Source organism: Olea europaea, chromosome 16 (genome assembly GCF_002742605.1).
Source record: "Olea europaea var. sylvestris chromosome 16, O_europaea_v1, whole genome shotgun sequence".
In the NCBI taxonomy this organism is placed as follows: domain Eukaryota; kingdom Viridiplantae; phylum Streptophyta; class Magnoliopsida; order Lamiales; family Oleaceae; genus Olea; species Olea europaea.
In genome coordinates, this window is record NC_036252.1 from 1,924,726 (window position 1) to 1,939,040 (window position 14,315).

At 35.4% G+C, this 14,315-nt stretch overlaps 2 protein-coding genes across 3 annotated transcripts; one reads left to right on the forward strand and one right to left on the reverse strand.

Annotated features, from left to right (window-relative positions):
* Nucleotides 1-2,706: 2,706 nt before the first annotated feature.
* LOC111411670 lies at nt 2,707-4,429 on the forward strand. Its single transcript, XM_023042226.1, has 2 exons — nt 2,707-3,350; nt 4,036-4,429. The coding sequence occupies exons 1-2, from the start codon at nt 2,861-2,863 to the stop codon at nt 4,113-4,115; spliced, it is 570 nt and encodes a 189-aa protein (XP_022897994.1). The 5' UTR covers nt 2,707-2,860; the 3' UTR covers nt 4,116-4,429.
* A 2,901-nt stretch (nt 4,430-7,330) lies between these two features.
* Nucleotides 7,331-11,449, reverse strand: LOC111411668 (calponin homology domain-containing protein DDB_G0272472-like). Of its 2 annotated transcripts, none has more exons than XM_023042224.1 (4): nt 11,299-11,449; nt 8,699-10,982; nt 8,451-8,578; nt 7,331-7,719 (listed from the first exon to the last, which is right to left on the reverse strand). In XM_023042224.1, the coding sequence occupies exons 2-4, from the start codon at nt 10,974-10,976 to the stop codon at nt 7,504-7,506; spliced, it is 2,622 nt and encodes an 873-aa protein (XP_022897992.1). In that variant the 5' UTR covers nt 10,977-10,982; nt 11,299-11,449; the 3' UTR covers nt 7,331-7,503. The 2 variants fall into 2 exon arrangements, with proteins under 2 accessions (XP_022897992.1, XP_022897991.1); XM_023042223.1 differs by having other exon boundaries at nt 8,451-8,608.
* Nucleotides 11,450-14,315: the final 2,866 nt, after the last annotated feature.

The following is a 14,315-nucleotide window of genomic DNA, read 5'->3' on the forward strand; positions in this document are numbered from 1 at the left end:
AGAAAAGATTGAGCAATTGAAATGGGCTTCTAAGCTTTCGTTCTGATTCCAGCTTCAGCTTTTTTTATTTTTTATTTGTGATTATGGTACGAGGATTGATTGAGTCTATGTTTTTTTTTTTTTTTCAAGAAAATTTCATGTGATAATGATGTGGGAAAATGTATGTCAGCCTGGATTTATTTTAGGGAAAATTGCAGCAGCGATCCCTAACTTTTTCATTTTTTACAGACTTTATCCTTACCTTTGTTTTATGTCAGAAAAGGTCCTTTACCTTTCATAAATATGCACCTAAAGTCCATTTGGAATTGTGCCGGGCAAAAAGGGCTTCGAGATTCGAGAATAAGAGGTCTAAAAAACGAGACCAATGTCAACAAAGTAAAAGCAAGAAAAATAATGAAGAGACATTGAAATTGTTGCTGTAAGAAAAACATAAAACATCCACTGTAGAGAGAGATAAAGAGCGAATAATGAAGAGACATTTAAATACTTGAAACATTTATACTAGATGAAATTTAGAAAATTGAATACCTTATCCTAAATCTAAAATTTAAAAAAATTGGCATTGAAAGAGGTTAAAAGTTCAGATTTACTTGTATTCTTTTTCTGCTACAATTATGAATCAAAATTTGTTCATTTTTCAAAATAAAAATGTAATTGTTAATCAAAACACTTATTTGAATGAAAAAAAAAAAAAAAACTCTTTGAACTAAAACTGACGTTCTTATCTAAATTAAAATAATAAAAAAGAAACATGGATAGTTTCAAAGAGGAGGGTACATCTGTAATTGTCTAAAACATTAGGGCATGCTAGTGTAAATTGATAAATTATTTGTCACTTTGTTTAGTTATATAAAGGTCTTCGATCTTTCCTTATTGTCGCATTCGCATTATGTCCCATCTTTGTATTTTATTTTTTGCGATAATATAAAAATATGAGAAAGTCTTTATACAGTTAACTTTTTGGATGGAAACCATCATCATGTATAATACGGCTAATTAATGAAATTATTATTTTAGTTATTAAACCATTATAGGTGCTTGTTTTATTAAGGGATAACTTCATAAGCACCTTAATATTGTCCAATTTTATATTGTTTAATATCTCTGATCGACAAACATTTTCAACTGAAATAATGTTAGAATATTAATCTCTTTCTACTACATAAATTGACTTAAAAAACAGGCAAAAATGCCAAAAAAAGGTGAAGAAATCTTGTCGAAATTGAGAGAATAAATTATACTGTTGACTTCAAAAATACTATCCATTTTTTGAGGTCGACAATGGGTTTGGAAGATAAAAATAAAAATAAGTCATTTGTATTTTATTTTACAAAAAATAATTATTGGGGATAGTTTGCTCTAAGGGAAAAAAAAGGTAAATATTCATTGACCAAGTAGGGCATATTTAGCCCCAATTTAGTACATATTTTTAAATTTTTTTTCTCAAATTCATTTTAAATCATATATTTTTCAATAAAATATTTTTACACGCGGACTCATAACTTTTATCCACTTTTTAATCGCTTTCTTTAAAATTCACTTTCTGCAAAATTTATTCTAAAAAATAACATCAAATGGGCTTTTTATTTTATTTTATCGAAAATGGGATAAATGATACCTCCCGAAGAAAATATCAAAGGGATCCAAAACTGATGGCTTAAACTCTGGTTTATCAAGAATACACAAGACAAGCACTTCAAATTGTTGATGTTGGGTTTGTAACTATGTAACTAAAGTGCAAGAACAATCTGACACGATGGATAGACTCTTGTAACAATGATATATTTGCGTTTACTTGAACATAATTAATAATAGAAGCAAAAAATAATATAATATAAGTAGAACTTGCCCAGTTCAAAGACTAGACGTACAATTAAAAGCTTAAAAATTATAATAAATGTGCCCTAATTATACTTCTCATATCCATACCAGGAGTATAGTATTTTCCAGGCTTATAGTTGTGGAGGGAGGTGGGGAATATCCTTGACCCCAACTAGAATACAATTTTTTTATTTTATTTTAATATCATTATATTTTGTATTTAAAAATATTCTCGTAATTAAATTAGACCTCTACTGATTCCGAGCTTTGACTCTTTCACTTTCTCTCATAATCACTTTCAGGCTCACTACTTAACGTAGATTGTATATTTATTACCGAATTTCAAATTTGCAAAATCCATAACTTCGTCATAATCATCCTGAATGTACGAAAAGCGACCCAACAATTGCGACTAAAGAATATTTTGAAATATAAGTGCGACGATAAACAAAATTGAATACCTTTAACGCAACTAAAATGTTAGAATAATTCTACTCCTACAAAGTTGGTGTACAAAAGTGGAGTGCCAAAGTGCGTTGGCAAAATTGGATCGTTGATTTCAAATGATTTAAAAATTTATTTTTGAAATGATTGGTGTAGATTTGATTTTGTAACCTAATTTTGTAAACCCCTTTGTCATTGTAGTATAGCTCAAAATATTATTATGGAATAAAACAAAATTGTGATGGCAATAACATGAAAAAAAAAATGGTTAACCAACTAACGATCCATCAGTTGCCAAAATTAACGATGCAAATTAGCTGCATGAAAGTTAAAAATTAACGGTCGAGAGGACCCCCTCATTCCATGGCAATATTCCCCATGCAATTCTCCCATTAAAATCCTTCCGAGCCTCACCTGCATGCACGAGAACCTCAATAGAGATCCTCTCTCTATTCGAAAGTTAAAATCCTCTTTTAACCGCCGCTCCTCCTCCACCACCATCCACGGCTTGCCGAGGCGGTCATATCCTGCTCCGTCATGGCAGCCGAGTAACACCACTCTAATTTTGTTGACTTCTCCAATTTTGTTGAAGGAGATGGAGGAGTCAAATCATCAAGAGTTAATAACGTCGTCGTTGTCGTCTTCCTCTTCTTTCGAGTCTGAAATGGAGGATCTTCGACGCTTAGAAAATGCTCCACCGTTCTTGAAAAATCCTAAGGCAAAGAGATTATCAAAGCAGCTCTCCATGTTAGAGACTCCTCGCGATATTGCATGGGAGAAAAGGCGAGGTCAGATTTTCATGCAAGAGCGGAAGAAAAACGGCATTAACGACTCTGACGAATTGACAGACGAGGATTTGAGCGAGCTAAAAGGGTGCATAGAACTCGGGTTCGGGTTCAATGAAGAACAAGGACAAAAGCTATGCAACACATTGCCCGCCCTTGACCTTTATTTTGCTGTGAACCGCAATCTTTCAATGAGCCCGGTATTGAGTCCAAGCAGTACCGAGTCAGCACCCGCTCTTGGCGGCCGGTCTACGTCGTTTGAGAGCGACTCTGCTGATTCATGGAAGATTTGCAGTCCTGGTTAGACCTCATGACAAATGCTTTAGCCTAATGTTTCTTGCGTATATAATTCTTTTTATTTTTAATTATGAAACAAGTTTCATTGGAACGAAAACAAGAAATGCAATAGGAGACTACACGAGAAAATGTTATTAAAAAATTTAGGACACTATGCGGTAGAAAAATTGAATAAAACTTTTTTATAATTTTAATATAACATCAAAACTCAAATTAAACCACTTATCAACTTTCTGTTGAATTTAAATTAAGCCTATGCTCAGTCCCAATGATTTCAAAAACTCATTTTTTTTATAATTTATTTTCAACCACACATTCTTTCATAAAATAATATTGTCCGTAAATCGATTTTTTGTGTGTGTGTATTTTTTTCCACACATTCTTCAAAAATAACCATTCCAAAACTCATTTCCTTCGATATTTTCATTAAAATGGAGCTCAAACAAGTGCTAAATCATGCAATTAAGTTAATATTTTGAATCCTGCATTTATTTATTAGTACAAGTCCGCAGCAAAGTCCAGATAGAAATAAAATTTCTAATCAAAATTTTAGTATTTTTGTCAAGAACCAAGGATATTTGTATTCTCTCTCTCTCTCTCTTCAAATTGCCATTCACCACAAATATTTCTGTTGGATTTGAAGTGCATATGATATTTATCATTATACAATGGCTCAATGAGTTTGCAGGTGATGATCCTCAACATGTGAAGACAAAGTTGAGGCATTGGGCACAAGCTGTGGCATGTTCAGTGAGGCAATCCTCTTGAAGGATATCTATGTTGCACGGAAATGAGAATCGAAAAATCAATGTGACAAAAACGCCAGAGATTGTTCTTGTTTTGGTTTATCTTTATTTTTATGTATTGAGGCATAACACAAGAAACTTCTGGAATTTTCTTAATTAGAGGACTTGGCAGTTGGCACACAAAAGTCTTGAACTTTTGCAAAATCCAAGTCCAAAGTGTAGCTTCGGAATAAGTTTTGGTCAATCTCAAAACTTATGTAGAAGATCTTTAGACCATTATTTAGATTTTCACCTTCCCCCTTTTTTCTAAACACATCTATGTTGACATCTTTGTAATATTCTTGCAATTTGGTTTTGCGCGATTGCTTTATGATTTTACAAGTGGCGATGCTCGATTCTCATTTATTTCTAATTTATAGTTTCTAACATCATAAAAGTGATTTATTTTAATATTCACTAACCATCAATGTCTTCTATGCATTTTTTCCAACTTCTAAGCATACGACGACATTTCTTGGGATTGTAAATGTTAATTGAGATACATCTAGAAACTACCAACGATAGACAAATATTGCCCGTAAAGATATGTTGTACTAGACATATATATTTCTAAGTCTAGGCTTATTTTTTGAACTCAGGTGTTAATATAAATGGTAAGATTAAAATATTAGGGCTTGACTTCTCAATGTTTCACGAACATGGTGTTATGAATCGATAACTTTCGAAACTAATGTCATATAGGTTCTCAATTCACTTAAATATTAAGTTAGATGAAAACTTACCAAACCATTTATATTTTTTTCCAATTCAACCAAAAGCATTTGTAACTTACACGTTGACGAAGCAATTGCAGCGTGCACCAGAGGCAGACCTATTAAGGGTCCAGTGGGTGCAACTGTCCCCGCTGGGTTTCCAAATGCCTGGGCCTTTTCAGATTCAAAATTTTCAGATTTTTTTTGTGATTTCTTTCACAATTTATTTTAGCTCATAATTTTTAGCCCAAATCCAAAAAAGTCTTAAGTCTTTGACATCAAATTTATTTATATTTTTCAAAGACCCAGCTCACATATTTCCCACTCAAACTCTTGCGGTTCCAATCACGATATTTTGAAACAAGAAGAAGAATAGATTGAAGAAGCAAAATTTTGTAATCCCTCTCTCTTTCTTAATCTTATTGTTTATGTTTTAATAGTTACTTTTGTTCTTGGATAATTCATAAGTATTAAGTGGGTTTTTGCAATTTTGCTTGTTTTGATCTTGAATAAGTGTTTTAATTTTGAGAAGCACTAAGGAGCAATTGTATAAAAAAAAAAAAAAAGTACTATACTTTGAATATTATCGTTGTTGCTATAATTCTATTTCGTTTCCATTAAATCATAATCAACCCATTTCGGGTTGACGATTTTCGTCGGGTGAAAAGTCAAATTAAATTTACATAAGTTAGTGACAGAACTAAATCTAATGACTAATTAAAATTTCATAATTGTTGTTAAATTAAGGTGGATTGCGTGTTTAATTATTTCGTATTCTTCATTTTAGTTGTGTTACAAGAAATCAGCTCAAATCGACTCAACAAATGACCGAAAATCCTCAGATCAAAGGCATCAAGATTTTCATAGATTTAGACTCAGATTATGCATTGTACCCGTCTGTACAACGTCGAAAGCTCATAAACCACAGTCCCAAAGAACAAACACAGAGGCAGTCACTACACTGGACTCAAAACCCCCAAACCCGAACAGGAAACTCTCATCTAACCACAGCCGAACAGTCACACAGACAGGGAGACCACACAGTAGCCACAAAACCAGAGGTTTTATGACTTAATCACCAGATTCACGAAGAAGGAGAAGAGGCAGAAGACACAGAGTCGTCCAAGAGAGAAACCTAGAAGGTTCGAGAGAAAATATCACAAAGAGGCAGAGAAAATATGACTCAGAATTAGGGTAAAACGTCTCAGACCCCGTTTATATATTAATGGGTCATCACCGTAGATGTTAGGTTAAGTAGATCAAAGGGTTCAGAGCGACACACGTGAGTTATTGCTTTTGGGTCGGGTTTCATTTGCTTTCAACATTGAGTTATTGGGCAATGGGCTGGGTAGTATCTGTTGGACCTTTTAATATCATCATTGCCCAAATGGGCTGGACACACAAATATATATTTTTGGCATCACAGCCCAATAAGTTGACAGTTTGCCAAGGCCTCTAGTCGCATTCACTACTTCAACGCTCTTCATCCAAATTCTCTTAACAGATTTTTCTTCGTGCTTCTTTCCTGTTTTAGTTAAAATTAGAACAACTTCTAAAAACAATTTAATGTAATTTCTTCATAAAACTCTTAAACCAGAAGTAAAAGTAAAAGTAAAAATCATGTCAAACAATCTCATATTGTGCTTATTTCCTCGAGGAGTGCAATCCTAGACACTTACGGCACGTGGGATCACAGAACCCGTACCGAACACTCACAACACCAACGATGGGTGGATGGGGTTTTTTGTAGTTTTTTATACAGATGGGTCCCATTGGTGTAAGTGTTGGTAACAGAATCTCCTGTGAACCTAGCATTATTCTTTACTAAATCCATGAGATATTGTTAGGTAATTTGTTGTCAAACGACATCCTCGGACTATGATGTAATCTCGATTTTAGTATCGATCGGCCATGGCCATATGATTGACTAGTACATCGACACAATTATCGAGACAACACAATCTATATTCGTATGGACCGTTCGAAACAACCTATTGTAAATAGTGTTGCTCACGGTTCGCCCCATTTCCTTGGAAGGCTATATTATTAATTTGAGGCCCATTAATATTGAGTCGAGCCTTGTTTGGTCCACAACTTAATTCTAACCTAACTTACCTATTTTGGACATTTACTTGGCTTCTAATTCCCGTTTCTCTCTCAGCCTCCATATGCGTGTGCCCATTTTCTCTCTTTGTGAGACTTTCTTCTTGGCTTTTTGCATCACTTCACTGTGACCTTTGTGGTTAATTCTTAATGGGTATATTATTGGACTTCATCTTCCCAACCTATAGCAACCGGAAGTGGGGCGGTCTTGGTGGTGGTTTTGGAGTTGTCTCAACCTTGGTGGTATCGATGAAATTGGTAAACTGAGCCCGATTTTGTACTTGGAGTTTGCTGCAAATCATCCCTACAGATATGATATTCTTCACGAAATCCATGAGTTATGATGACTGGTCAGTGACATCGTTAAACAAATTAAAAACAATTCACACAAATTTTAACAGCTAGGCTGAAGCAAAGATTGTCTAACAAAATGTTAAAAAATCTTTAGAACCTACATTACCATAGAACAAAACCAACAGAACACATTTTCAATCAGTTCACTATAACCGTCCTTGCATTTCAGATGACTCTACTAGCAGCAAAATTCTGAGCTGGTTATTTCACACCGATCACTGACATGAGAAGTCGGAGACTTCCATAAACCTCTGCAACATCTGATGACTCCTCAGATGATGAGGGGGGCTCAACTCCAGTGAATAAGTACAAAGCCTTGACTTCTTCATAGATGGATGCAGATCGTTGCTCTCTGTAGCCAACTATTGCTTTGACAGCATCGATCTGTGTCCAAATCTTCTCTTCATTAAGCAACACCTACAACATAAGCAAGTAAAACAAAAACCCAATAATGAAATCTAAACAATGCCAATTCCAAGAAATTTGTGAGGACCCTAATTTTCTCGTGATATTTTCTGAAGAAAGCTTTAGTAAGACCTTGTGGAGTCACATTCCCCCAGGTGGGATCTAATGGAATAGTCTGGAAAAGCCATCCAAGAGGTGCTTTATTCAATTAACACTATCTATGCTCTTTAATACCAAATATTACGAGTACCTCATCTTGAAACTATATTGCTGCTCAAACCCAACATGAAAAATAAAGGAAAATGTAAAGCTTAGGCACTTTGACCTATTTTCTATCAGATGTGTAATGCAGATATGTAATGACAACAAAAAATGGCATCTTATCAATAAAAATTAGATTTTGAAGACAAAAATATTTCCCAAGGTGTTCAAGTTCCAATCATTGTCTTATGATCCAATTTAATGAACATCAAATGTCTCTCCTCAGTAATAATAGTCGAAAAGTGCAATAACACTTCCAACATCGAAGATGTCTTATATAAAATTGTTGATCTCGTGATAAAATTTGGTGAACATCAAGGAACAAGGGGCAGCTCGCCTTATAGATTGTTTTGTTAATCCCATATACAAGAATTGTGGTTTGCAATCTGATAATGCGTTCTCCTAAATAAATCTTATAACATTTTGAAAGCAGGTCATATGTTACATTAAAAAAAATAAAAAATAAAATTACTTAGACTGACCTCATCAGAACTTTGAGCACCATCTGCCTCACAAACATTTCCATCGCCTTTCGACTCTGTATCTATATCATGTTTCAACACAGGTACCCTCGATAAGGCTACATCATCCCCAGAACCTTTGGTTTCATCTGGTAAAATAACAACTACAGGTTCATTTGCTGTAAAAGTTGAAAACAATTTTGGTAAACCAACATTGGGATAAAACGGTCCCATATAATAATGGGGACACAAAAAATACTGGCAATTACCTTCTGCTTCGTTGTGATCTGTCAAAATAAACAACTCGCTAATCTGATTCCCACCCTCAGCTTCAGCATTTGAGCTCACTTCTTGACTGATTGTATTTTCCTCATTTTTCTCGCAGCCAGGATCACTATATACAACAAAGCCAGCACCGTCCTTAGAATTCTCTCCCTGCGCGATGTCTTTCTTGTCATTAATCAATTCATTTTCCCTGTCTGTTGATTTCTTACATACCAAATTAATTTTGTTACTATCTGCATCCCATTTTTCAAGCAAGGTGATATCATTTGGAACACTATTTGATCCATCCTTACCATTATGTTCTTCGATTATTTCTACATTCGTCTCCTCCCCAGTTTCTTCATACTTCTCCTTTGGGTCTTGGACAATGTTCAAATCATTTTTTTCATATGTATTCTTAGTTTCTCCAGTGGCTTTTTCTACTTTGCATGAAGATTTTTCATGTCTCTCATCTCTCCTTGATTCAGGTCCTTCCCTATTTCCAGAAATTTTCTGCGTTTTAAAATTTTTCCTTTTACCTCTTCCCTCAGTTTCTACTACACTCCTCTTGCCCTTGGAAATGGTCTGACCTCCCTTTACCTTCTCACTTTCCTGCATCTCAGGCACATCATCATCCACCATTCTCTCCGTTTCAACCGCACTGCTCTTTCCTCTAAATATGTTCTGACCTCCCTTTAACTTTTCTGTTCCCTTCATCCCAGGGACAGCGTTATCCAGCTTTCCCTCTGTTTCAACATTGCTGCTCTTGCCCATAGAAATGGTCTGATCTCCTTTTACCTTTTCTCTTACCTTAGTAGCCAGGATTACTTTATCCATATTTTCATTTTTATCTTCAGGCAGATCGTCTTGTTTCCTACTTAAAATATTTTCATCATACGCATTCTTCACAGAAACATGAGGTTGTATTTCAGAACGATGCACACCATTTTTTGCATCCTTTCTAGCTACCTCATCACCAGTATTTTCATAGGATTCTGTATTCTGCCCTTCAAATTTCCTATCCTCACTTATTCTTCTTGGCTCTTTATTACATTCTAATGGAGGTGCCTTTTCTCTCTCCTCTCTTCCTTTCATCTCAGGGACATCTTTGTTGAGTTCTGCAGTTTTAGATGCGTCTTCTTCTTCCTGAATTGCAACATTCTTGTCCTCAGACATATCCTCTTCTGTCCTACTTTCGACATTCTTGTCAGCCCCATTTTCCACATGATCAACAGGTTGAACTTTTAAACAGCGCACACCGTTTTTCTCATTCTCTCTATCACAACCCACATCCCCAATAAATTCAAGGGATTCTGCGCTCTCCCCTTCAAATTTCCTATCCTCTTCATTTTCCCCAACTATAGGCTTTTGAACATTACATTCTAATAAGTGTTCTTTCTCCTTTTCTTTATCCAGTTCTTCAATTTCAATATCATCCATCCTCTCCGAAGACTCGCCTTCACCATAGCCTCGTTGTTCTAAAATTTCATCTCTGCTAAACACCTTGTCTTGATCATCCTCAATGGCTTCTCTAACCTTATCATCATCATTACCCTTTTCTCTGCTTCCATCTTCCACCAATTCAATTCTTACTTCAATCCCTTTCTTCATATCCTGCTCTTGCTCCTTTTCCTCTTCCTCCATTGCAACCACATCCTTCTTAACAATGGATTCGTTTTGGACTTCTTCTGTTTGTTCCTTTTCCTCTTCCTCCATTGCAACTACATCCTCCTTTAAAAGGGATGCATTTTCAACTTCTTCTTCTATTCGTCCCTCCTCTCGTTCTCTTTCCTCTTCTTCCACTGCAACTACATCAGAATCCCCCTTAACAAGGGATGCATTTTCGGGTGCTTCTTCTACTCGTTCCTCCTCATGTTCCGTTTCCTCTTTCCCCATTGCAACTGCATCAAAATCCCCCTTAACAATGGAAGAATTTCCACCTCCTCCTCGTTCCTCCTCATATGTCAAATTTTGATCATCCCACGAAACAGATGGCACAGTTTCCGGCAGCAATTTGCTCATGAGCCTTTCACTGCAGGCGTAACTGGCATAGACAAACCCAAAAGGAACCGAAAAGGCGAACCCAATTGCAGAAATAACAACAAGAGGAGGAAGAACCAGTGGAGCAGATGATATTACAATACCAGTAATCACTACCTTCTTTCCCAAGCTCAGACTTTTGTCCAGGATCCAACCCATCCTACTTTTCTCAATCTTTTCTTCTTCAAAAGAAGAAGACCCATTTTCATTTTCGATTTCCCACTCTTCGCTTGGATCTTCCATCCTACCCTGTTTAAAAATATACCAACACAATTTTTTGAAAAACTTTGAACCAGAATGACAGCTTGTTGGATAAAAACATTGTAAAATTTTATCAACTTTTCACATGTAACCATATATTTTGTTTCATTTTTATCACATTTTTAACCACACAATTCCTGAACTTTTATCAAATTACGCTAACTTTTTTATCAAGAGCTTTGCCAAACAACCCCTTAATCAGTTTACTGTAAGAAAACAATCCAAAAACCACAATCCAGTAAAAACATAGGAAAGAAAAGCAGAAGAAAAATATAATACTACATCCCTTTGCCTTGGTGCATACCTGATGATGGATAGTGGATTTAGTAGAACTGTTACTTGAATTTCATGATTTCCATTTCCAAAGAAAGTGGAGGTCTATAATCTTGAAGTGCAATTCGAGAATATTGGTGAAGGGTTTTGTCTCAGATTTTGGGTGATGAATAAAAATAATGTTTGGAAAAGTGAGCCACGGACACGCGTTGGGAAAAGAAATGTTGGATTTGCATGAAGGACAAGGAGACGCCAAGTGCATGCAGGTTGAAATTTATCATCTTTTTAAAAAACAAGGTGGTGGTCCACACATCGAGCTGACGCACACGAAATTTATCATCTTTTAAAAATTTATTATATTATGTATTGATAACATCAAATATAAGTAATATATTTATTAGTCTACGTTTACTAAAGTTAGTGAAGTATGATCACTTTCATGTTGTTCATTGAAGTTGTAAACGTATTTTTATTTTGAATAATGTACAAATATTTTGAGGCCAGAAATATTGTTTTGAACTACAATGCAAGTCACTGTATGTCTGTATTGATAATATATAGAGTCAGGTAATATACCATGATGATCCATGCAATGGAAAGAGTAAAAATATCGTGTTAGCATAGAGAAATTATTTAGGAGGCAAATAGTATTGACTGGAAGTTATCATTTGCTAAAGTAAACTATTGGGCCAACTTGTAAGTTTTAGATTTGTAGGGATTTGAGTGAAAATATTGAAATGTATGCTTTTGACCAAGAAATTTATACCTATTTGGCCTCAACTTTATTTTTTTTTTACCTAAATTCATTTGCAATCACATATTTTATGAGATTCACAACTTTTATCAATTTTTTAACAACACATAACTTATATTAGAATTTATTAGAAAATGATTTTGAGCCAAACCAAACAAAGGATGTCATGTTTTTAGCAATGTTCTAAAAGGCATAATGTGTGACGATACATGGAAATCCTTTGCAACTAGTCGGGCTTTATGTGGAGAGCCTAAAATTCTTGGTCCATAGCCTGCTTCCATTCAGGACCTGCAAGGCAACCTTAGTAGAAGATGGTCAATTAACGGAGAATAATCTAAAACATTTGAGCTAATAACCTCACCTGAAAAGATCTTAGGCATGAAAATCCCATCTTCGCCTCTGGTAGTCATTGAATGGGTAGGAATATGTGGTCGAGGCTTACGATGGCTCATGGGAGGTGGAGAAGATGAAACTAATGGATTGTGAGACATAGGTGGGCTAACAGATAGTTTAAGGTTAAAGGTATTTAGAGGTGGCAAGGATGGATTGATTAAATGAGTATCTTTAGTTGATATAGTTATAGGTGAAAGGTCTTTAGGCGTTGAATTTTCACAAGGAATGGTTATAGTATGGTGTTGTTGTGTTTCATAGTGTGAGCGAAGAGACTTAGCCTGCACATTTGGACCTATAGCAGGAGAACTTGAAGATGAGCCATTACTATGTTGGAAAGAAGGATAACTCGAGGATGACATCATGAGGGAAGGAATACTAACCCAAACGAAGCAGTAGTAAAAAAAACCCTCATTGAAAAGGAAATTCTGACTCATTGAACACAACATGACGTGAAATATAAACTCCGCTACTAGAAGTAAGACACCAATAACCTTTATGTGATTCACTATACCGAAGAAACACAAATTCATTAGTATGAAATTGAAATTTTTGATTTTGATATGGACGAAGAGAAAGATAACAAGCACATCCAATTACTTTTAGAAAAGAATAGCTTGGTTTAGAATGATTGAGTTGTTCCCATGGAGATTTATTTTGAAGAACCTTAGTTGGTAAACGATTTATAAGGTAAACAGCTATTTGCAAGGCTTCCCACCTAAACTTTAGAGGCAATGAAGATCGATTGAGCAAAGTGAGACCAAGTTATACAATATAACGATGTTTACGCTCAACTACCCCATTTTGTTCATGTGTGTGTGGGCATAGGTGTTTGAAACCAACTCCAAATTGGGCTAGAAAATTTGTAAAAAAGCAATATTCACCCCTGAGTCACTTTGAATTGTTTTATTGCTCAAATCAAACTTAGTTTCAACAAGAGCTTTTAAATTGGACAAAAGNCCCTGCTTGTTCATTGTGACAACATTAGTCGAGAAGTGAGTGATGTTGTTCATAGTAGTTAATTGTTCAATTCGACTTACTTGACTAAGAAGTATCGATTCAACATCAGACCTAGTGATTGTTGCCTTTTGATGAGTAATAAGAGAGACAGCACTATCATAGTCAAGATCAAGAGCAGCAAGAACAATCGTTATTGAGTCAAATAATGGAAGCGCCTGGCCAACTACCCCCATTTGATTGGAGTAATTCTTCATCTTGGTGACATATTCATCATTGAGCTTTTGTTGGTCAGTTGCAGTTGCTGCCGGTAGTTGAGAGCATTTGCCATTGACGGATTAGCATATAAAGTCTCTAACTTATTCCACACCTTATGGGAGGTCGACAATCGGATGACTTTTGTTAAAACTGATTCATTCATGAAACCATGGAGCCATCCAAGTAATAGTTAATCAATAGTAACCCAATCCTCAGACTCTGGGTTAGGATGAGCTTTTAGAATATGTGCTGCTCCATTCTCAGTTTTAGGTTCAGTCTTATTCTCAATTGTTAGAAAGGCAGGTGAACACGGTTTCTTGCCAAGAAGATTATGGCCTCTAATGATTGGAACAACCATTGATTCCAGAGAAGATAATTGTTGTGATCCAACTTTATCACAAAGGCATCGTTGAGTGTTCCACCAAATGGTGATGAGATTTTTGGGCACTGAGCTGGAAGAGTTTCAGAAATTGAGGAAGACATTATTGGTCTTGTGGACGAGAAATGACGTTTGCCTTAAGTGGCTCTGATACCAACTTAACAATAAGAGAAATAAATTGAATAATCCTCAACTTAATGAATGAGTGTGTTCCTAGCTACTGCTCTGTGTGTTGTGTGTATGTATTGTTACAAAGATAATATAAGATAGAGAAAAAGGTTACAACGAACTATCTTAAATTCACAAAACC